Below are 23,141 nucleotides of genomic sequence, written 5' to 3' on the forward strand. Positions count from 1 at the left end.
CCCTCCAGGGATGCCCAGTGGGGGGTGGTCTGGCTCCAGACCTTTGAATCAGGTCAAGGAGAGAGGCCTCACCATCGGAATGCAGCTACCAGTGTGAGCTTGATGTTGCCTAATGCTCTCTTGAGTAGAAAATAAAGAGACTCGATCGAAGACACTTTGATGTCTGAATCTCCAGTTATGACTCTGACTCACTGTCAATTAGTTTGGGGCCTGGCAATGACCTGGATCTTAGGCCAACCCCCCACTAAAGCACCCCATCCAGACTTACAGTGAAGTATTCCAGATGACTAGGAGTTCCAAAAAACTAACACACTCCATGAAGTATAGAATTTTTAAAAAATATTATCCATTAAACAAAGAAAAGAAAAGAAGCCCTGGCCAGGTAACTCAGTTGGTTAGAGCGTGGTCCCCATACGCCAAGTTGGCGGTTCAATCCCAGTCAGGGCACATGCAAGAAGCAACCAATGAATGCATAAGTAAGTGTAACAACAAATCGATGTTTCTCTCTCTCTTGCAAATTCATAAATAAAAATTTTTAAAAAGGAAGGAAAATCCTCTAAAGCATGCCAGTCCTCCACCGCCACCAAGCCCTGCTGCCATCTGGAGTGCCATCACCTGTCCCCACATCTTTGTCACTGCACCCTGACCCCCCGTGGTGCCTGAATCAGGCTCTGCTCCCTGCTCACCACATGGGTCATGCTCATTCTCATCTCCAAGCTTTCTGTTCCCCCCTAGACATCTGGATACCCCTCCACCTGTCAGATCCACTGCACTCTTGGAGGACCACCTCAGGATCTCCTCTTCCACGAAGTTCCCATGCCCCCCCCTTTTGGCCAGCCCTCCATAATCACCGCCACCCCCATGAGGTCTCAGTGTCATGCGTATCACACAACTTAATGTTGTATTACATTTTGTTTGCTGTTTCATTCATCAATCTTATCTCTCGAACTGGTTTCTAAGAGCTTTAGGACAGAGATGTCATTCACATCTTGGGGAGCGTTCCATAACCTGCTGCAGAGGTCCCGTGAGCCGTTAGAAACAGCTGTGAAACAGTGAACTGCTCCTTGCTTGTGTGGAAGCATTTTGTCCTCCCCTCAGTCTCCAGAGAGGAAACAGCATGTACCTTTCTTTTAAAAAGTCTTCGAACTCTTTGCAGTTCTTGCGGCCGTTGTTCAGATGTTGGATGATGCTGTCGTAGCCAACGGTGCTGAGGATGTCTGGACTCTGGTGAAAAGGAAGAAACTCGGGGTTAGACCAGGAAAGGAGCAGATGGAAACCGCGGGGCAGGAAGAGCTGGGGAAGCCTGCAGTGGGAAGTTCCTGAAACACATTACCTCCAAGGCATATGTGACCAAAATAAAAAAAATAGAAGAAGTAAGAATGCATGTAGCTGTGGAACAGTTTTTTAAATTATGAAACTGAAGGGCCACAAAACAGGAAGGAAGTGACAGAGGACTGAGAGGCACAGGGATGAGGGAGCTGGTGGGGTTCCGGGTCCCCACCCATGTTCCAAATCAGGCCAGGACCGGGGCAGGATAGCGGGGCCCTAACCTCTGCTCTCATAGCCAATAAGCCCTTTCTGAGGGTGAAGGGTATTTCTGCAAAGGGCAGGAACCAGGCCCCACGGGTGAGAGAGTAGGTCTGGCTTCCCCCTGGGAAGCAGGGAGGGGAGGTCTAACGACCCTTTCACTTTCACAGGGGTTGTCTAAGACGGAACAGTAGCAAAATTACAGTTATGAAGTAGCAACGAAAATAATTTTATGGTTGGGGGGCACCACAACATGAGGAACTGTATTAAAAGGTCACGGCATTAGGAAGGTTGAGAACCACTGCTCTAAAGTGTCCCCTACTAAGTAAGGCTGGCTCCTTGGTTTCTACCCCCAAATGCTTACAGTAAGTTGCCTGATTCAGACATCAGCCCCTTGGGGAGGTTGTGGGCTATCTTTGGGAATGTCCAGGGAGCTTTGAGCTCCCTAACCCCCAGACCAGCCAAGGCAGTCCATCCCTTCCCAGCCCCCAGTCAACTGAGAAAGGTGCGACTCTTGGGATGGGGTAGGGTGGGGACACCTGAAGACACCTCCCTACCCAGCCAGGACATGAAGAAGCAGAATTCCTCTCTTCCACTTGCTGCCACCTGTCATGGCCTGGCTGAGCAGATGGGTCCCAAAGAAACCCAGCAGGACCAAAGTCTGAGGCTGATTTCAACACGGCATTCAGAAATTAAACTGGCCATAACTCACATTGCATTTTAACAAATGGATTATTATAACAAAATTTACACATGGACATACTGCTAACTCTTTTTTTTTTTTTTTATCCTCACCCGAGGACATTTTTCCATTTTTTGTTCAGATAGAGTGGGAGGGAGAGAGAGGAACAGAGAAAGAGAGAGAGAAACATCGATGTGGAAGGAACACATCGAGTGGCTGCCACCCACACGACCAACCAGGGCCGGGGACAAACTGCAACCGAGGTACGCGCCCTTAGCGGGAACCGAACCCGGGTCTCTCAGGACCGCAGGCCGACGCTCTAACCACTGAGCCAAACTGGCCAGGGCTACTGCTAACTCTTAAGTTAGAAATACACTTAATTCCATTGGGTGCGGGCTGTTGTTTGAGCATAGAGTGAGGCCTTCAGAAGCTTAAACATGGCCACCGTGAAAACGTCATTTCTCCACCCACCCCCCTCCATATACCCATTCTTGAAGAAGCCAGGTGGGCTTCTTACCGACCCCTAAAATGCAGTGCTCAGTGGCTCTAAGACGATGTTTACATTATCCTTTCCTGAATCCAGATCCAGCCCCTCCACTTCCAGGTTTTCTGGAAGCCTTCTTCGAGCGCAGTGCTCCCTCCTCCGGGCTCTCAGAGCACTCAGCTTCTGGATTTGCTGTTTGGTGTCCCCCAGGTGAGTAGCATTGCTGTCCCAGCTCCATTACAAATACCCGTGGCTTCAACATCTCGGGTCACTCCTGGACACATCCCCCCAAAATCCAGCTTAACTAGAGTAAAATTCTGTAGGATGAAAATGCTTATTGTGTTCCCAGCCAGATGCATTAGATGAGAACAATGAAAACAAAGACTCCTAAGTGAATGAATAGGTACAAAGGATCAATATCTCTGCTGTTTTATAGACAGAAGTACTTTATTCTTCCCAGAGAAAGACAGCTGGGTTCTCTGTTTTATGCTACTCACTTGGAGAAGGTGGTTTCCTTTTTTAAATTAAGGGTGTGTAGACTCTTTGAGCTAGACAGGGAGGGTGGAGCAAGACCAAGGTTTCCTACCAGCAAACCAAATAACCAGGCCTTCTGGCAGCCAGCCTTAAAAAATACAGAATTGCTGTTTCAGAGGACTGACTGAGCAATGACGGAAGGAAATCCCCAAGAGAAAACAAAGAATGCCCAAGGCCAAGTTCAAAGCTGTGGAGGATTTGGCCTGGAAACTCCTTCCTGTGTTACTCAGAGAGCATGGGCCAAGTAGGAAAGAAAACTGCATGAGCTCCAAGATTGCATTGCAGACCTGCCATCAGAAGTGAGTGTGCCAGACCCATAACCCCAGGATCCTGGACTTGGTAATCAGAGCTCTCTAGACATTGTATCTTAGTTCTCTTCCCCAGCTTTTCCCTCACTGGTCTCTTCCCTGTCGTCCAAACAAGCAGCGTACATTTTTACCTAGGACCTTTGCACATGCTTTGCCCACAATGAGAATGGTGTCCTCTCCTTTTCACTTAAATCCAATCTCCGCTTCAGAGCCAGTTCAAATCCCATTTCCTCTTTGAAGTTCCTTAAATAATCTGCCCTATAGTCTCCTCTCCTTCTTCTGAATGCCTCATTTGTTTAATGTCTAGTCATCTCATTTGACTCTTATTATATATTATTTTGTGTTATTTTAATAACATCTTTTAAAAATTAGTCAGCTTCTTAAAGAATATCTGCATTATACCTAACCCTTATCACCCACAGTAGCTTCCACCTTAATGGCGCTTGAGCAACGTCTTTTAATTGTACATCAACTACAGACAAGGTACTAAAAAGCTTACAAAGCCAGCAGAAGATAGAGTTCTTGCAATAAGGGCACCTATCATTCATTTAGGGATTCAGTCAAAGACATGTACGTAAAACAAATGTGTATGCACAAGGAAAACTAGGGACTAAAAGAGTATACACAACTATATAAAGAAAATATAAAATGAATGAGGTAGAAAAGAGAGAACGGTCTGGGGTCATCAGAAAAGGGAATAAATAAGATGACTAGGATTCACACGAGAAAATAATGACCTAAGCTTTCACTTTATGGAGCTAAGTAAAGAAGAACAAAATAAATTTATAGTAAGTAGAAAGGAGGAAATAAAAATAGAGGAACACAATAAAATAGAAATGAATACAAAATAGAGAATATAAATGAAACTAAAAGTTAGTCCTTTAAAAGGTTTAGAAAAATCAATAAATCCATATCTAGGTTGATAAAAAAAAAAACCAAGAGATAGGGAAGAAAAAAGCACAAATTACCAACATCCTCAATCTGACAAAGGGCATCTACAAGAAACCTATAGCTAACAGCCTACTTAAATGGTGAATAACTGAGCACTTTCCATCTGATAAGCAGAAAATAAGGCAAGGAAAAGAAATAAAGAGCACATATACTTATTGGACAGGAAAGAATAAAACTGCTTCTATTTGCAGTCAGTATGACCGTGTACACAAAAAATCCTGGGAAATTTACCAAAAAAAAATTACTAGAACTAATAAATAAATGTAAAAACGTTGCAGGATACAAGGTCCATATACAAAAATAAAGTCTATTTCTATATACCAGTGGGGCAGAGGATTAAACATCATTTACAATAGCTTTGAAGATATAAAATATTCAGAAATAAATACGTAGTAGGTTATACAAAATTTCTTCACAAAAATTACAAAGTATTGCTGAAAAAAATAAAAGGAGGTCTTAGTAAAGGTATATAGATAGATAGATAGATATAATGATTATGGATTAAAAGAGGAAATATTATTAAAATTTCAATTTTCTCCAAATTGATTTATAGATTCAACACAATCCCATCAAAATCCCAAGTCTTTCTGTAGAAATTTTCAAGTTAGCTAAAATGTATGTGGAATTACAAAGAACCTACAATAGGCAAAACAATTTTTTTAAGAAAGAACAAAGCTGGAGAATTCATAACATCTGCCTTTAAAATGTTCTGTGAAGTTACAGTAATCAAAACAGTATGGTACTGATCTGAGGATAGACCAGTAGATCAATGGAACAGAATGGAATCCAGAAACAGACTCACTTATCAATTGTTTGTCAACAAAGGTGCCAAAGCTATTCAATGAGGAAATTAGCCTTTTCAGCAAATGGCCCTGGGAAAACTGTATAAACCTTTGGGAGAAGAGACCTCTACTCATTCCTCAAACTATATATAACATTAATTTGAGATGGATCATAGGCTCAGATATAAAATATACATAAAATTAAAATATAAAGTTCTCAGAAGAAACCAATAGGAAAATACCTTTGAGAATTGGAGGTATTTCTTAGAGAGGACACAAAAATATGAACTCCAACAGAAAAAAACTGAAAAATTAGACTTCATCAAAATTAAAAACCTTTGCTCATCAGAGAAATTGTTAAGAAAATTAAATGGCAAGCCACAGACTTGGAGAAAATATTCATAATACATATATCAGTCAAAAGACTTGTGTCCAGAATATTCAAATAATCCAACAAAATAATAATAATAATATAAGCAACCCAATAAAAACTGGACCTAATACCTGAACTTCATAAACACTTCATAAAAGTTAGCCCTTTGGCCAAAAGTTCATGAAAAGTTGCTCAACATCACAGGGAAATTCAAATTAAAGTCACAATAATATCTACTTCATGCCCACTAGAATAGCTAAAATTAAAAAGTCAATAATGAATGTAGGCAAGGAGGTTAAACTATCAGAACTCTCATGCATTGCTGATGGGAGTGTAAAAATGGCACATTCATTTTGGAAGATGGCAGTTTCTCAAAAAGCTAAACATACACATACCCTATAACCCAAAGTTCTACTTATAAGCATGTACACAGTGAAATGAAAACATGTCCAGAAAAAAAATTTGTACAACAGTGTTCATAGGAGTTTTATTCACAATAGCCCCAAACTGGAAACAACTCAAATGCCTAACGAATGCTAAACAACTTGTGGTTTATTTATATGATGGAATACTACTCAGCAATAAAAAGGGAAGAACTATTGACATGAAATAACATGAATCACAAAAACATTATGCTAGGAGGGAGGTGGAAAGATGGCAGCGGGCAGGACCGGAGGGAGGGTGAGTGTGTGAGAGAGTGAGCGAGTGTGTGAGAGTGTGTGAGTGGATGTGAAGGTGGACGACCAAACCCGAGCAGTGCAGAGCCGCAGAGCAGAAGGTTCCTGTGCTGTGGACGGAGCAGCCGGCTACCATGGTAAGCGGCCCTTCAGGGCGCTTCTCCCTGCCCCACAGGGAGGTCCCACCATTTTGGAAGATCCTGGGTCTTCCCTGGGAGGAGGCAATGGGAACAGCTAGGGCCCAGCAACCTGAGCCCCCCAGTGCACCTGGCACCATCGGACCAGTGGACACTGTGTCAACACAGACCCATGCACAGTAGTGGAGCGCCCAAGGTGCCCCCTCGCAGAAGCTGCAGACAGCCCAGAGCCCAGCATCATCCCCCACAGGAGCAACCTGATCAGAGTCCAGATATACCCCCAGTAACAGAGGCTGGGGAGCAGACATCCATCCCCAGGCAACAGAAGCACAGACCAGCAGCTGAGACTCATCTCCAAAACTACAGCCAAAGCTGAGCAGGAGTTGAGCCCCATGGGGCGGCAGCACTCCCCAGCCACCAGCAGTGGGACCTGGGTCTCCACAGAGGCCTGTGCGGTCCAGCAGCTTACAAGTGCAGTGGGAAGCCGGAGCCTGAGAGGGACTGGTGTGATCCAGCTTCCCGCCTGCAAAAACTGCAGGGTGCTGGGGCACCAGAGAGGCCGGTGCCACCCAGCAGGGACTGTGCAATCCAGTTACCCTCAGGACCTGCAGGGTGCGGGGGCACCACACTGGCCTCTGGAACCCAGCTGCGCACAAGATAGGCATAGAGGATGTGAAAATGCAGGCAGAGTGAATAGAAGCTACACAGACAATCTCACAGGACCAAACGGGAATTACAACTAAAATAAGACAAATCCGCCGTGGCTGGTTTGGCTCAGCGATTACAGCATTGGTTGCGGTCCAGAGAGACCGGGGATCAGTTCCCACTAAGGGCACGTACCTTGGTTGCAGTTTGTCCCTGGCCCTGTTTGGGTCATATGGGTGGCAACCACTCGATGTGTCTCTCTCTCTCCTACTCTATCTGAATAAAATATGGAAAAATGTCCTTGGGTGAGGATTAAAAAAAATAATAATAAAATAAAGACAAATCCTCAGAAAAAAGCAACAGAAAAGCAGCAGGACAGGATCATATAACCAGAAACACTGGTAGGATCTGCGGAGGCGCAAGAGGGTGGCGGGCTGAGAGCACTCAGACAGCAGCAGTCTTAGCTGTGAGCAGCGCCCTTGGGGAACAAAGACCAAGCCCACTCCACAGCACAGAGAGCCAGAACAGAGCACTAAAATAGCCACAGCCACTCATCTGGGGGCTACGGCAGAGAAAGGGCAGACTGGGCTGGAACGCTGTGGGGACACACAGGATTTGGAGGGCACTAAGAGTTTTTGCTGAGTTGCGGCCACAAAAAACGGTGGTCAGTGTGCTCCTTCCCAGAACTGTGGGGAAAAGCAGCAGCCCCCCCTCCCCCGAGATTCAGCCTTTCCCAGGTGAGACATAGAAATGCAAATTGAGGCTCATTAACAACCAGCATCTATCCCACACTCTGGATATCCTCTTATGCAGAACACCAGGGTTACATTCCAAGGCACTGGGTAACTGAGACTATGGAAATAGCTAGAGGATAACTGAACCTTTCCTGGACTTGCAAATCTACCCAGGAAAGTAAGACTTGACAGTGGTGTTTAACATGGGCCTACTCAGGCTCATCTGAACCCAGTAGAGGAAGCCACAAACAGCAGAACACCAACACCAACAGGAAAAACTTGGCAGGCTCCAAAACCCACTAAGATAGCCAAAATGGTGAAACAAAGAAACAAATCCCAAATAAAAGAACAAGAGAACTCTATTGAAGAAGAGATCAATGAAATGTAGCTAAGCAAATTATCAGAGGTAGAGTTCAGAGCCATGATCTTGAGAAAGCTCAACAGCATGAGTAAGGACATCATCACCATGAGTAAAGATATAGAAACATAGAAAACCAACCAAGGGGAAGGAAATGAAGAATGACATAGCAGAAATAAAGAACACATTGAAAGGACTAACCAGCAGAGTAGAGGAAGCTGAGGACCGGATCAGTGAATTAGAAGACAGGGTAGAAAAAATAAACCAGTCAGAAAACCAAAATGAAAAAAAGATTAAAAAACAGGAAGACAGCTTAAGAGAACTGTAGGACAACTGGAAACATCATAATATTCGCATCATAGGAGTCCCTGAAGAGGAAGAAAATGGGCAAGGGTTAGAGAATATATTTGAATATATTTGAAGAAATAGTGACAGAAAACTTCCCTAATTGGGTGAAGGAAGAAGGCATTCAAGTTCAAGAAGCACAGAGAGCCCCAAGTAAGAAGAACTCACACAGGCCCACACCAAGACACATAGTAATTAAAATGCCAAAAATTAAAGACAAAGAGAGAATCCTAAAGGCAGAAAGAGATAAACAACAGATTACCTACAAAGGAAACCCCATAGGGCTCTCAGCTGACTTCTCAACAGAAACACTACAGGCCAGAAGTGAATGGCATGAAGTAATCAAGGTCATGAAAATCAAGGATCTGAATCCAAGACTACCCTATCCAGCAAGGCTATCATTCAAAATAGAAGGTCAAATAAAGAGCTTTCCAGACAAAAATAAGCTAAGGGAATATATTAATACCAAACCAGCACTGCAAGATATGCTAAAAGGACTGCTGTAATTAGTAGAAGAAATAGGAAGAAAAATAGGACCACACTAAACAAAAATGGCAATAAATAAGTACATATCAATTGTCACCTTAAACGTGAATGGTTTGAATGCTCTAATAAAAAGACACAGAGTAGCTACTGGATAAGAAAGCATGACTCACATATATGTTGTTTACCAGAGACCCACCTCACAACAAAAGACTCACATAGGTTGAAAGTAAAGGGATGGGAAAAAAAATCTTTCATGCAAATGGAAAGCAAAAAAAAGCTGGGGTAGAAATACTCATATCTGATAAACTAGATTTCATAATGAAGGCCATAACTATAAACAAAGAAGGCCACTACATAATATTGAAAGCATCTATCCAACAGGAAGATATAACCTTAGTAAACATATATGCACCCAATATAGGAGCACCAACATATATTAAAAACCTTCTGGAGGACTTCAAAGGAGAAATCAACAGCAATACAACCATAGCAGGGGACTTCAATAACCCGCTGACATCACTGAATAGATCTTCTAGACAAAAAATTAACAAGGAAACACAGACTCTAAATGAAGCACTAGATCAAATGGATTCAACAGATATCTACAGAGAATTACATCCCAAAACTGCAGAATTCACATTCTTCTCAAGTGCACAAGGGACATTCTCAAAGATAGACCACATGTTTGGGCACAAACTAAGTCTCTACAAGTTCAAGACGACTGAAATCATATCAAGTATCTTCTCAGATCACAATGGCATGAAACTAGAAATCAATTGTAACAAGAACATTCAAAGACATTTGAAAACATGGAGGCTAAATAGCATGTTATTGAACACTGAATGGATTACCATGGAGATCAAGGAAGAAATTTAAAAATTCCTGGAAACCAATGAAAATGAACACACAACAATACAAAATCTATGGGATGCAGCAAAAGCTGTTCTGAGAGGGAAGTTCATAGCACTACAGGCCTACGTCAAGAAACAAAAAAATGTCTAATAGACTATCTAACCTCACAACTTAAAGAACTAGAAAGCAAACAAAAAGAAAACCCCAGAGCAAGTAGAAGGAAGGAAATAGTAAAGATAAGAGCAGAAATAAATGACATGGAGACAAAAAAAAAAACAATTCAAAGGATCAATGAAACAAAGAGCTGGTTCTTTAAAAAGATAAACTAGATTGATGGACCCTTAGCTAGACTCACTAAGAAACAAAGAGAGAGAACCCAAATACACAAAATCAGAAATGAAAGAGGAGCAATAATAACTGACACCACAGAAATACAAAGGATTGTTAACAAATATTATGAACAATTATACGGCAACAAATTCGACAATCTAAGGGAAATGGACAAATTTCTAGAAACACATAGTCCTCCAAAAATGGACCAGGAAGAGATAGAAAACTTGAACAAACCAATAACAACAAAAGAAACTGAAGATGTAATCAAGACTCTCCCAGCAAACAAAAGCCCAGGCCCTGATGGCTTCATGGGGGAATTTTACCAAACATTCAAAAAAGAACTAACACCCATTCTCCTCAAACTACTTAAAAAAATTCAAGAAGGAAGACTTCCAAACTCGTTTTATGAGGCCAGCGTAATTCTAATTCCAAAACCAGAAAAAGACACTACAAAGAAAGAAATCTACAGACCAATATCCCTGATGAACATAGATGCCAAAATCCTGAACAAAATACTAGCAAATCGAATCCAGCAATACATCAAAAAAATTTTTCACCATGACCAAGTTGGATTCATCCCAGGGATGCAAGGCTGGTACAATATTCGCAAATCAATAAATGTGATACACCACATAAACAAAATGAAAAATAAAAACCACATGATCATATCAATAGACTCTGAAAAAGCATTCAACAAAATCCAGCACCATTTCTGATAAAAATGCTCAACAATCTGGGAATAGAGGGATCATATCTCAACATAATAAAGGCCATATATGAAAGACCTACAGCCAACATCATACTCAATAGGCAAAAATTAAAAGCATTTCCCTTAAGAACAGGAACAAGACAAGGATGCCCACTTTCACCACTCTTATTTAACATAGTACTGGAAGTCTTAGCCAGAGCAATCAGACAGGAAGAAAAAATAAAAGGGATCCAAATTGGAAACGAGAAAATGAAACTGTCATTATTCACAGACATGATGCTATACGTAGAAAACCCCAAAGACTCCATCGAAAAATTTACTAGACTTAATAAATGAATTTGGCAAAGTAGCAGGATACAAAATTAATGTTAAGAAATCGACGGCATTCTTATATAACAATGATGAACTCACAGAAAGAGAAACTAAAAAACAATCCCATTTACCATCGTGGCAAAAAAAATTAAGATACCTAGGAATAAACTTAACCAAAGAAACAAAGGGCCTATTTTAGTGACCTACAGGTCACTAAAAAAAAAAAAAAAAAAAAAGATAGAGGAAGATATAAAAAAGTGGAAGCACATACCTTGATTGGAAGAATTAACATCATTAAAATGTCCATTCTACCTAAAGCAATCTATAGATTCAATGCAATCCCTATCAAAATACCAACGACATACTTCACAGAACTAGAACAAATATTTCAAAAGTTCATATGGAACCAAAAAAGACCTCAAATAGCCACAGCAATCTTGAAAAAGAAGAACAAAGTAGGAGGGATCACATTACCAGATTTCAGGTTATACTACAAAGCCAGTGTAATCAAAACAGCCTGGTACTGGCACAAGAACAGGCCAGTGGAACAGAACAGAGAACCCAGAAATGGACCCAAGGCAATATGCTCAATTAATATTTGACAAAGGTGGCAAGAGCATACAGTGGAATAAAGACAGCCTCTTTAATAAATGGTGTTGGGAAAATTGGACAGCTACATGCAAAAAATGAAACTAGACTTTCAACTTACACCATACACAAGAATAAACTCAAAATGGATAAAAGACTTAAATGTGTCCCGCGAATCCATAAAAATCCTAGAAGAAAATGTAGGCAACAAAATTTCAGACATCATACACAGCAGAATTTGCACTGATACATCACCTAAGGCAACAGAAACAAAGGAGAAAATGAATACATGGGACTACATCAAACTCAAAAGCTTCTGCACAGCAAAAGATACAATCATCAAAATGGAAAGGCTACCCACTCTATGGGAGAGCATAATTGCCAGTGATATATCAGGTAAGGGGTTAATTTCCAATACATATAGAGTGCTCATACAACTCAACAAAAGGAAGACAAAGAACCCAATTAGCCCTGGCTGGTTTGGTTCAGCATTTAGAGCGTTGGCCTGCGGTTTGGAGAGATCCGGGTTCAGTTCCCACTAAGGGCACATACCTTGGTTGCAGTTTGTCCCCGGCCCTGGTTGGTCATGTGGGTGGCAGCCACTCGATGTGTCCCTTTCACGTCGATGTTTCTCTTTCTCTCTTTCCCTCCCACTCTATCTGAACAAAATATATTAAAAAAATAAATAAATAAAAAGTCCTCAGGTGAGGATAAAAAAAAAAAAAAAAAAGAACCCAATTAAAAAATGGGCAGAGAAACTAAATAGACACCTCTCCAAACAGGACATGCAAGTGCCTAAGAGACATATGAAGAAATGCTCAACATCACTAATCATCAGAGAGATGCAAATTAAAACAACAATGACACCTCACACCTGTCAGAATGGCTGCCATCAACAAATCATCAAACAACAAGTGTTGGCGAGGGTGTGGAGATAAGGGGACTCTAGTACACTGCTGGTGGGAATGCAGACTGGTGCAGCCACTATGGAAAACACTATAGTGTTACCTCAAAAAATTAAAAATTGAACTGCCATTTGACCCAGTGATTCCACTTCTAGGAATATACCCTAAGAAACCTGAAACACCAATCAGAAAGATTATATGTACTCCCATGTTCACAGCAGCACTCTTTACAATAGCTAAGATCTGGAAACAGCCCAAATGTCCATCAGTAGATGAATGGATAAAAAAAGCTGTGGTACATATACACAATGGAGTACTATGCAGCTGTAAGAAAGATCTCTTATCCTTTGAGATGACATGGAGGGACCTGGAAAGTATTATCCTAAATGAAACAAGCCAAACAGAGAAAGACAAGTATCATATCTCACTTACTTGTGGAATATAATGAACATAACAGTCTGAGAAATGGGGTACTCCCAGAGACATGGAAGTGGGGTACAGACTAACAATCCCCAGAAGAGGGGGTGGTGGGGGAGAGATAAACCACAGAACTTATATGCATGTATGCATGAACAATGGACATGGACAACAAAGCTGGGGACAGGGCGGGGAGGTGGGAGGGGGGAATCATTGGGGGGAAAAGGAGAAACATTTGTAACAAAAATAAATTAATTAATTTAAAAAATTTAAAAAAACATTATGCTAGTGAACAATGCTAGTCACAAAAAGTATTTATAGTATGATCCCCTTTATATGAAATTGTAGGACAGGCAAGCAATTGTAGAACTTATTTTTATGGGGACAGAAATAAGAACACTAATTGCCTGAGTCAGGAGGGTGGACTGGGAAGGGCCGTTTGGGAACTTCCTGGAATATGGAAATACATCCATGTGACCAACATTCCTATTAAGATCTTTCTATAGAAGTGTGGGTTGTACAGGTATATGCAGTTTTCAAAACTCATTGATCTGCGTATTTCATCTTATATAAATTAGACCTCAAAAAGTTAAATTAGGATTAGGATACTGATTAGGATTCAGAGGAACAATGGGAAAGAGGCTGTTACTGGGAGGAATAAGAGAAGCTAAACCTTGGAAATGGATCTAGTCTGGAGTCCTGGGTGAGGCAGGAGATGAAAAAGAAGGGGTGAGCAGATCCAAGCATCCGGCAAACCTCCCAAGTCCCAGAACATAAGGTTTAATAATGTTCAAGTTATAAAGAGGTAAAAAGCATTCAGGTTTTAATCAAGGGATTTGTACTTAAACCATAGAGCCATTTACGTATTTTTAAGATAAAAAAAAATTGGCACATCCAGCAGGTATGTGAGCCAAAGAATAATAAAAACGTCTTGTTTTGAGCACACCAGCAGGCAGTCCAAAGCAAGTGGGGTGTGGGGACGTCTACGTGGGCTGCCCACCAGCTCTAATGCTGAAGGCTGGTTTCACTCACATTGTCAAATCACATGGACCGCCTTCATGCCCCCTGAACCTGAGCACCCTGCAGCAGAAGCCTCTGAAAACTTGTTTCCAGGCTCCTTTTCCACGTGGCCTCTGGGCAGAAGGTGTAGAGGCAAAGGGGAAACAAAGAGTACCCGCAGCCTCCAAAGCCTCCATCAGAATTGCAAGTGCTACCTCAGAGTACCTGCACTGGCTCTCAAGCCACCTATCATGATGTCTGTTATACACACTGTCTCCAGATGTGGGCGTAAGGACCAGAATCAACTTAGTAAACATGCAGACTCTCCATATCCTACCCCAGACCTGCTGATTCTGAACCTGGGATGAGGAAATGTCCACTTTTTATACTCCCCGTCCTGCCTCCCCCTAACCCCACGCCCCCCATTAACTAGAATGCCATTAAGAACAGCTGCATCATTGATTACAAAAGACAAAACAGCAATCATGGTTCCTGCGTAGAAGAGGAGCTGGCTACGAGAAGAAAGCACATGGAACTACAGAGCACAGCAGTATGGAGCTGGGAGAGAATGACTGTTAGGAAAGGGCAAGGGCCGAAGGCAGAAAAGACTCTCCATGGTTTGCATTTCATTTTAAAGCCTCCAATTCTGAATTTAAAAATGCAATTGGCTTTGATGCCTTTTGAAAGTGCAGAGCCCTACTCAAGTGGAGAAGAGGCTGTTGACTTTGCATTTCATAAAAAGGCTGCATTTGTTTAACCCCTGGGCATATGATGCATAAGTATGTTGCATTTTGCATTAAAGGACCACAGCATGTTCTAAAAACACGGTGAGACAGGAGTGATCTCCAGGTTTTACAGTTGAAGAAAATAAGACACTAGGAAGAGAAGTTCTCCTTATCACAATGTGGTTATTAAATAACAGGAAAGGAGTAAAGGGGAGACCAGATAATATATGCATGCCATTTATACAGCTTTGCCAGGAAGCTGCAGTTGAGACCAGATAATATATACATGCCATGTATACAGCTTTGCCAGGAAGCTGCAGTTAACACTCTCCAGGTCTACTGCCTGCAAATTGATGGAGGAGGGACTGGACTAAGGCAGTTTAGATGCATGCCCAGTAAGGTCTGGGTGACATGGAAAGATGTTTACCTGTCAGTCACATCTGGGAACAGGTAATCGGCCAGAATAGGTGTGGTCACTGCAAGAGTGTGGAATCTAAGATACTTGAACAAAGTATCACAACTAACTCATGAACAAAGGAATTTCCCTCGCTTGGCTCTCCATGCACTGGGCTCCTGGCTCTCTTGTTGCAGGGGGAGATTCCCCTGCATTCACTCACATGGCTCAGGCCTTGTGCAACCCACACAACAGACTAGTGGACTGTGACTAGCCTGATGCCTGATGCTACATCAGACTCCACAGTGGAACGGAAATTCTGGACACCAGCCCATCTTCTAGCTCTACTAAACCCATAGCTGCATATTTTCCAGGACTGGCTTAAGGGAACTGGGACTTTGCAACCCAAGGGATAGAACTTCACGCGAGTAAAAATCATCATTCTCCGTGCAAGTCTTAGAAAATTTCTTTTCTCAAGATAGCACCAGAGCCCCACTCCCACTAGTGACAGAGAAATTGGACCCGCTCATTTCTCCGGCAACACAACTAGAAGGATGTGAATCAAAATGTGAAAACAATTCTCTTCTTAGCACATTTCAGTGTTTTCTAAATGTTCTATAATATATACTTTTATAATCTGAAGTCTTTCTCCCCACCTCCATCCCTTAATGATGGCAAGTTGACGTCTCTCCTTTCTCTTCTGTACCCAGGCCCCACTAAAATAACAAATGATCCATAGCAACAACAGAAAATGGGGAAGGGCCCAATGAGGAAGCTGAAGATTTATAGAAATTTCTGTGATAGAAAAAATAGATGGGGCTAGATGGACAGAGGTCGGTAGCCAGTACTCCAACCCATAGAAAACGGAGAAGAAATTCCACAGACTTTCCCAACAAAGGCCTAGAAAACCCCTAGCTCAAATCAGCAAATGTCCATGAAACTGAAGCAGTCATGCTGGGATCAGGAGGGTGTCTGCAGGACACCAGGAACCCAGCCAGCACCCTGCCCCACTCCAAGTGGAAACAGAGCAGCTGATTCTGACATCTGTGCCAAAGCCGCAGCTGGTGAGGATTCCACCCTGCAGCAGGCTCCTAGCAAGGACACGAGAACCAGAACTGTCCCTGGGCACCACCTAAACTTCCACAGTGAAAAATGAAAGAAAAAAAAAGGATTCTACATAGTTCTAAAGCCCTGTAAATGTCTTCACTTCCAGAGTAACACCTTTCCCACTTTCTTACTCTAAACAGAGGCAAACATATCAGAAATTGCCATTATTTCTAGATGATACAAGTATCTACTTAGGAAACCAGATATATCAAGTGAAAATCTAGTGACTGAATTAAATATTTTTAAAAGCAATAGCTTTCGTATATGTCAACAATAACCATTTAAAAATGTAATTTAAAATATAAAATTCTATTCATAGTACCAACGAAATCTATAAAATACCTAGTAATAAGCCTTTCTGAAAGAAAACTATAAAACATTACTAAAAAAACTAAGATATATTCTAGTCCAAGATGGAAAATCCAATGTTGGAAAGAGTCCATTGTTCTCAAATAAATCTATTAAGCTAAAATAATTTCAATCCAAAATCCTAATAAGGTTAGGATAAATATATTTTTATTGATTTGTTAGAGAGGAAGGAAGAGAGAGAGATAGAAACATTGATGTGAGAGAGAAACATTGATCGGCTGCCTCCTGCAATCCCCCTCCTGGGGATTGAGCCCGCAACCCAGGCATGTGCCCTGAGCAGTAATTAAACAGGACCTCTTAGTCCATGGGACAGTGCTCAATCCAATGAGCCAAACTAGCCAGGCTAATAAGGTTTTTTTTTTGTTTGTTTTTTTTAAATTAAGTTTATTCTAAAGCCCACCTAGAAAAGTAGACAAATGAGCCCTGGCCGGTTTGGCTCAGCGGTTAGAGCATCGGCCCATGGACCAGAGAGATCCGAGTTCTGTTTCCACTAAGGGCACATACATTGGTTGCAGTTTGTCCCCAGCCCCAGTTGGGGTCGTGTGGGTGGCAACCACTCAATGTGTCCCTCTCACATTGTTGTTTCTCTCTCTCTCCCTCCCTCTTTCCCTCCTGCTGTATCTGAAGACAAATCCAAAAATGTCCTCGGGTGAGGATTTAAAGAAAAGTATATAAATGAAAATATACCATAAAATGTTAAAAGATAAATAATGAATCAGGACTTACCCTACCATATAAAAACAGTATAAAGTAACCAAAAGTTTGTAAAGTATGCTACTGACATTGATAATTTATAATCAAGTAAATAAAATACAAATAACATTCTAGAAGTGGCCTTATGTACATATGGAGATTTAATATATAAAAAAGGAAGCATTTGAAACCAAAAATCAAAGGATGGCTTAATTAAATAAATGTTATTGGAACAATAACTCCATTTTGCCAAAAACTAAATATAGAGCTCTTTCTAACATCATACTCTAAAATATCTCTGAGGAATTAAGTGTCTAAACATAGAACTCATAAACATGTAAGAAGAGATACAGAATGTATATATCTATATCTATATAGAAGATATAAAAGAAAGATTAACAGACTCGCCTATTCTGAAAATACAGTTTACCAAAATTTTTGGTAAAAAATTTGACATAGAAAGCTTAAACAGAAGGAGTAATCAAGACTAGAAGAAGCAACAGAATTGGATGTTTTTACAGGAGAACAGAATTCTACTAAACCTTCAGGGGGAAAAAAGTATTCCTAAGGTCCACAAACTTACTGGAAATGAAAGAAAATGTCCTAATTCACTTTATAAAGCAAGTATAACATAATATTTACATTTGAGTACAAAAAAGAAAGAGACCAATATCACTTAAGAATATTGATTTAAAAGTGCTATATAAAACATTATTAAAAAGAGTCTAATGCCACATAAAGAAGAGCATACACCATGAGTAAGTGGCCTTTAGTCCAAGAATGCAAAGTTGGTTCGGTATTGGGAAATTTTTAATCTAATAAACCATTTTATTACATCTAAGAAGAAAAATCACGATTTTCTCCATAAATGCCTTTGTGGTAGGCTAAATGATGGATCACGAAGATATCTAGGTTTTAATCCTTGGACTTCATAAACTTTATCATATAAAGGAAAAAGAGTCTTTGCAGATATGAATAAGGTAAGGATTTTGAAGTGCGGGGAGTATACTGGATTATCAGGGTGTGTCCTAAATACAATCACACATGTTCTTATAAGATGGAATCAAAGGGAGATTTGACACAGAAGCATACAAGATATGTGACCATACCTTGCACAGGCAAGACTGCAGTGATGTGGCCACAAGCCAAGAAATGCCAGCAGCCACAGAGGCTAGAAAAGACAAAGAATAGATTCTTCCCTAGAGTCTCCAGAAGGAGCATGGTCCTGCTGACACCATGATTGTGTCCTTGGGACATTGACTTTGAACTTTTTGCCTTCAGAACTGTGAGAGACTAAATTCCTGTTGTTTGAGGCCACCAACTTTGTAGCAATTGGTTTGAACAGTCACAGGAAAGTAAGGCAAGGCCAGAAAAGCCTTTGACAGTATTCAACACCCATTCCAGATTTTTAAAAAACTCCAGAAAATGGGAATTGTTGGTACCCTTTTAATTGATTAAAATATAAATACTTTATACCTAAGACCAGTGTCTTTTTAAATTTTTTTCCTTTATTGATTTTTAATTTTTTTTTATCCTCACCTGAGGACATTTTTCTATTTTTTGTTCAGATAGAGTGGGAGGGAGAGAAAGGAAGGGATAGAGAGAGAGAGAGAAACATCTATGTGAAAGGGACACATGGAGTGGCTGCCACCCGCACGACCCAACCAGGGCTGGGGACAAACTGCAACCGAGGTACACGCCCTTAGCGGGAACTGAACCCAGGTTTCTCTGGACCACAGGCTGATGCTCTAACCGCTGAGCCAAACCGGCCAGGGCCCTTTATTGATTTTTAGAGAGAGAGAAAGAGCAAGGGAGAGAGAGATGGAAACATCGATGAAAGAGAACATCGATTGGCCACCTCCTCCATGCCCCTCACTGGGGATTTGGCCCACAACCTGGGCACGTGCCCTGACTGGAAATCGAACCACTGACCTCTTGGTGCAGGGGTCGACGCTCAGCCACTGAGCCACACCAGCCAGGCAAAGACCAGTGTCTTACTTAAAGGAAAAACACTAGGGGAATTTGCAGTAGGATGGGAGCAAGGCCGGTATTGCCACTACTTTATACAGGAGGTTTTTTTTCCTCACCTGAGGATATTTTTCCACCTATTATCAGAGAGGGAGGGAGGGAGGGAAAGGGAGAGAGAGAGACGGAGAGAAACATCGATGTGATAGAGCCTCATCAACTGGTTGCCTCCCGCATGACCCAACCAAGGCTGGGGACAAACTGCAACCAAGGTACGTGCCCTTGACCAGAATCAAACCCGCAACTCATTGGTCCACAGGCCAATGCTCTACCACTGAGAAAACTGGCCAGGGCTATGCTAGAGGTATTAATCAATGCAATTTCAGAAGATAAACTGATTAAAAGCATAAAAGTTGGAAAAGAAATAAAGTCATCTCTACTTGCAGATGATATAATACAAATGGAAAGAAAATATTCTTTGTTCTTGGCTAGGATGACTCAACATCATTAAAATGTCAATTAGTAGTTAATTGATAAATGTGACGCTATCCCAATAAAAACACCAAATTATTTCTCATGTAGCTAAATAAAGTTCATAAGGAAAACATAAAAATGTAAAAATAGCTAAGAAAATAATAAGAAAGAAAAGAAATAAAGGGAAGGCAGCTGTACCAGACATTTAAACATGTTATAAATCCTCCATAATTAAAACAGTGCAGTACTGGTGCAGAAATAGTCAGACCAGTAGAATAGAATATAAAGTCCAGAAATAGACCCAAGTAGACATAGAAATTTAATATATACTAAAGGTAGCATCTCACACTGGGCAAAAATGAACTTTTTCATAAGTGGTGCTGGGACAAGTATTAGTCATTTAGAAAATGATAAAATAGATCTGGACCCCACAACATATATAAGAATAAATTCAAAATGGATCAGAAATCTCAATGTAAAAACATAAAATCATACAAGGACTGGAAGTAAGCAGTCAAAAAAAAGCTTTCTAACTATGACTTAAAATCCAAATGCAATAAAGAAAAAATCATAAATTTGACCACTTAAAAACTTTTTCATAGCCAAAAAAACCATAAACAACATAAAAAGGTAACTGACAAAGTAAGAACAAACACTTGCAACAAAATCACAGCTAAAAGGCTAATATATGTAATATTCAAAGAATTCTTGCCCTGGCCGGTTTGGCTCAGCAGTTAAGAGTGTCAGCCTGAGGACCAAAGAGTCTTGGGTTCGATTCCAGTCAAGGGCATGTACCTTAGTTGCGGTTTGGTCACCAACCCTGGTCAGGGTCATGCAGGAGGCAATCAATCGATGTGTGTCTCTCACATCAATGTTCCTCTCTCACTCGCTCGCTCTCCCCTCACTCCTCCACTTCACCCCCACCCCACCCATGGCCACTCTGTCTAAAAATAAATGGAAAATTATCCTGGGGTGAGGATTAAAAATAAAAAGATTTAAAATTGATGGAAAAAGATCCCCCCAAAATGAATAAGAGATTTAACCAGATGATTTACTGTGTACGTATCTGTTCCTTAAATATAAAGAAAAGTATGCAACCTCACACATAAAAAAAATAAAAGGCCCAGCTGGTGTGGCTCAGTGGATTGAGCATCACCCAAGGACTGAGAGATCCCAGTTTGATTCGCAGTCAGGGCACTTCCCTGGGTTGTGGGCATGCAGGAGGCAGCTGATCAATATTTCTCTCTCATATCGATGTTTCTGTCTCTCTCTAAAAAAATCAATAAAGCCCTGGCCGGTTTGGCTCAGCGGTTAGAGCATCAGCCTGAGGTCCAGAGAGACCCAGGTTCAGTTCCCGCTAAGGGCATGTACCTCGGTTGCAGTTTGTCCCCAGCCCTGGTTGGGTAGTGTGGGTGGCAGCCACTCGATGTGTCCCTTTCACACTGATGTTTCTCTCCCCCCCCCCCCCCCGCTCTATCTGAACAAAAAATGGTAAAATGTCCTCGAGTGAGGAGAAGGAAGGAAGGAAGGAAGGAAGGAAGGAAGGAAGGAAGGAAGGAAGGAAGGAAGGAAGGAAGGAAGGAAGGAAATAAAACATATTTAAAAAGGAAAGGCAAATGAAAGCTTAATTAAGATGCTATTTCTCATTTCCCATTAGAATGGCAACTTTAACAAGTATGACAACACATTCTGTGGGAAGCAGCCACTCTCTCTCCTATATTGCTGGGAAGAATAAAAATTGGTTCAAACTTTAGGAGAGGGAATTCAGCAATCGCATATGGGTCTACCTTTTGATCTATCTATCCCAGTTCTAAGAATTTACCCTGAAGATATACTGCCAATGAAACCAAAATACATAGGTACAGGTTATTTACTTCAGTGCTGTTTGTAATTGCAAAAATGTGGACATAACTAAAATGATCATACATAGGAGATGGTTGATAAATTATGGTATATTCATACAATGGAGTTCTGTGCATCTATAAAAAAGAATGAGGACTATCTCTAAAAACTGATACGGAGTAATTTCCAGTCTATATTTTACTGTGAAAACAACAACAACAAAGGGCCAAAGAATAAGAACAGTGTGGCCATGAAGTCTGGAAATACAGGCAAATATATACATAATAAATGATTTATTGCTACTACATTACAAAGCATGTTCAATAACATTATATATGTTCAATGTGTTGTCCTTGATGAGCAATGCATGGTCGAATGCATTCTGCAAAATGGCTATGAACATGGCTCATGAATGTGGCATTCCTATCACCTCTGCACATGCATCTTTGATGCATTGCTCCAAGTGATTCATGTGTCTAATTTTCATTGAATAATTTTTGCCACTATCATGCCCCAGAAGTAATCAAGTAATCAGTTCTAAAATATAAAACAACAATACACGTTTTCAGACTTTGTTGTCATTCTGTATGGTATACTACCTTTTATATAAGAAGAGGAAATATGTATTTACCTGCTCACTTGTGCAAAAAGACACAGAGGAAGAATAAAGTAGTAAATAAAGAAATCAATCACTTACAAGGGGTCGGTGGGATCAGGAAGAACACAATAGGGAGTGGAACTGGGATAGAAGGAATAGGGAAGGTGATGCTTCTCTGGGTGCATCTTCTTGAGTTATTTTGAAATCATGTAAATATTTTACGGAGTGGAAAATACTACGAACAAATATGCAAGAATGGAGGAAACCTCTAACATGGAATACAAACAAAAATAAATGAACCTAACCTCATTTCAAATAATAAAAATAACTTCACTGAAGGAGAGAGAGGGAGAACTAACCCAAGTAACTTCTGTACATGATATTTTGACTACATACTCTCAGTCTAAGACAGAAAGAAGTACACATATTAAACTCTAGCTTGTTTTTCATAATGGTATGGGTTAGCAATTCTGAAACTACTCTCTTTGTGTCTTAGGACTGAGTGCGTGAGTATAATTACTGTGGATAATGGGATCCTGACAAGGGAGCAGAGGCATGCTAGCGCTGGCTCATTCCTAAGTGAGAACCAACTGTGCACATGTCTTCCTAACTCCTCGCTCAGTGATGCCATGATGTCATGAAACTGGCCATGGAGAAAATGTTTACCCCATGGAAATTGGCAAATGCTGCAAATCAGAATTTTAAAACCACTGGAGAGCTGGTTGTTAAACATTTACCAGCACATCACTGGAAGGGACTGGGCAATATTAGCAAGTGGGAAAAGGCTAAAATGACTGTGGTGTTGGAATGGAATTGGGGGTATCATTACGCACACA

General features: G+C 40.9%; 1 protein-coding gene across 1 annotated transcript in view; it reads right to left on the bottom strand.

The window, feature by feature from the left end:
* The window catches only part of PSTPIP2 (proline-serine-threonine phosphatase interacting protein 2), a 78,597-nt gene that overhangs the window by 36,225 nt on the left and 19,231 nt on the right, over positions 1-23,141 (bottom strand). Inside the window, exon 2 of the mRNA XM_036244341.1 lies at positions 1,124-1,224. Within this exon, the coding sequence (XP_036100234.1) occupies positions 1,124-1,224 (101 nt within the window). The remainder of the gene's footprint in view (positions 1-1,123; positions 1,225-23,141) is intronic.

This window comes from Molossus molossus, unplaced genomic scaffold (assembly GCF_014108415.1).
Source record: "Molossus molossus isolate mMolMol1 unplaced genomic scaffold, mMolMol1.p scaffold_m16_p_6, whole genome shotgun sequence".
Taxonomy (NCBI): domain Eukaryota; kingdom Metazoa; phylum Chordata; class Mammalia; order Chiroptera; family Molossidae; genus Molossus; species Molossus molossus.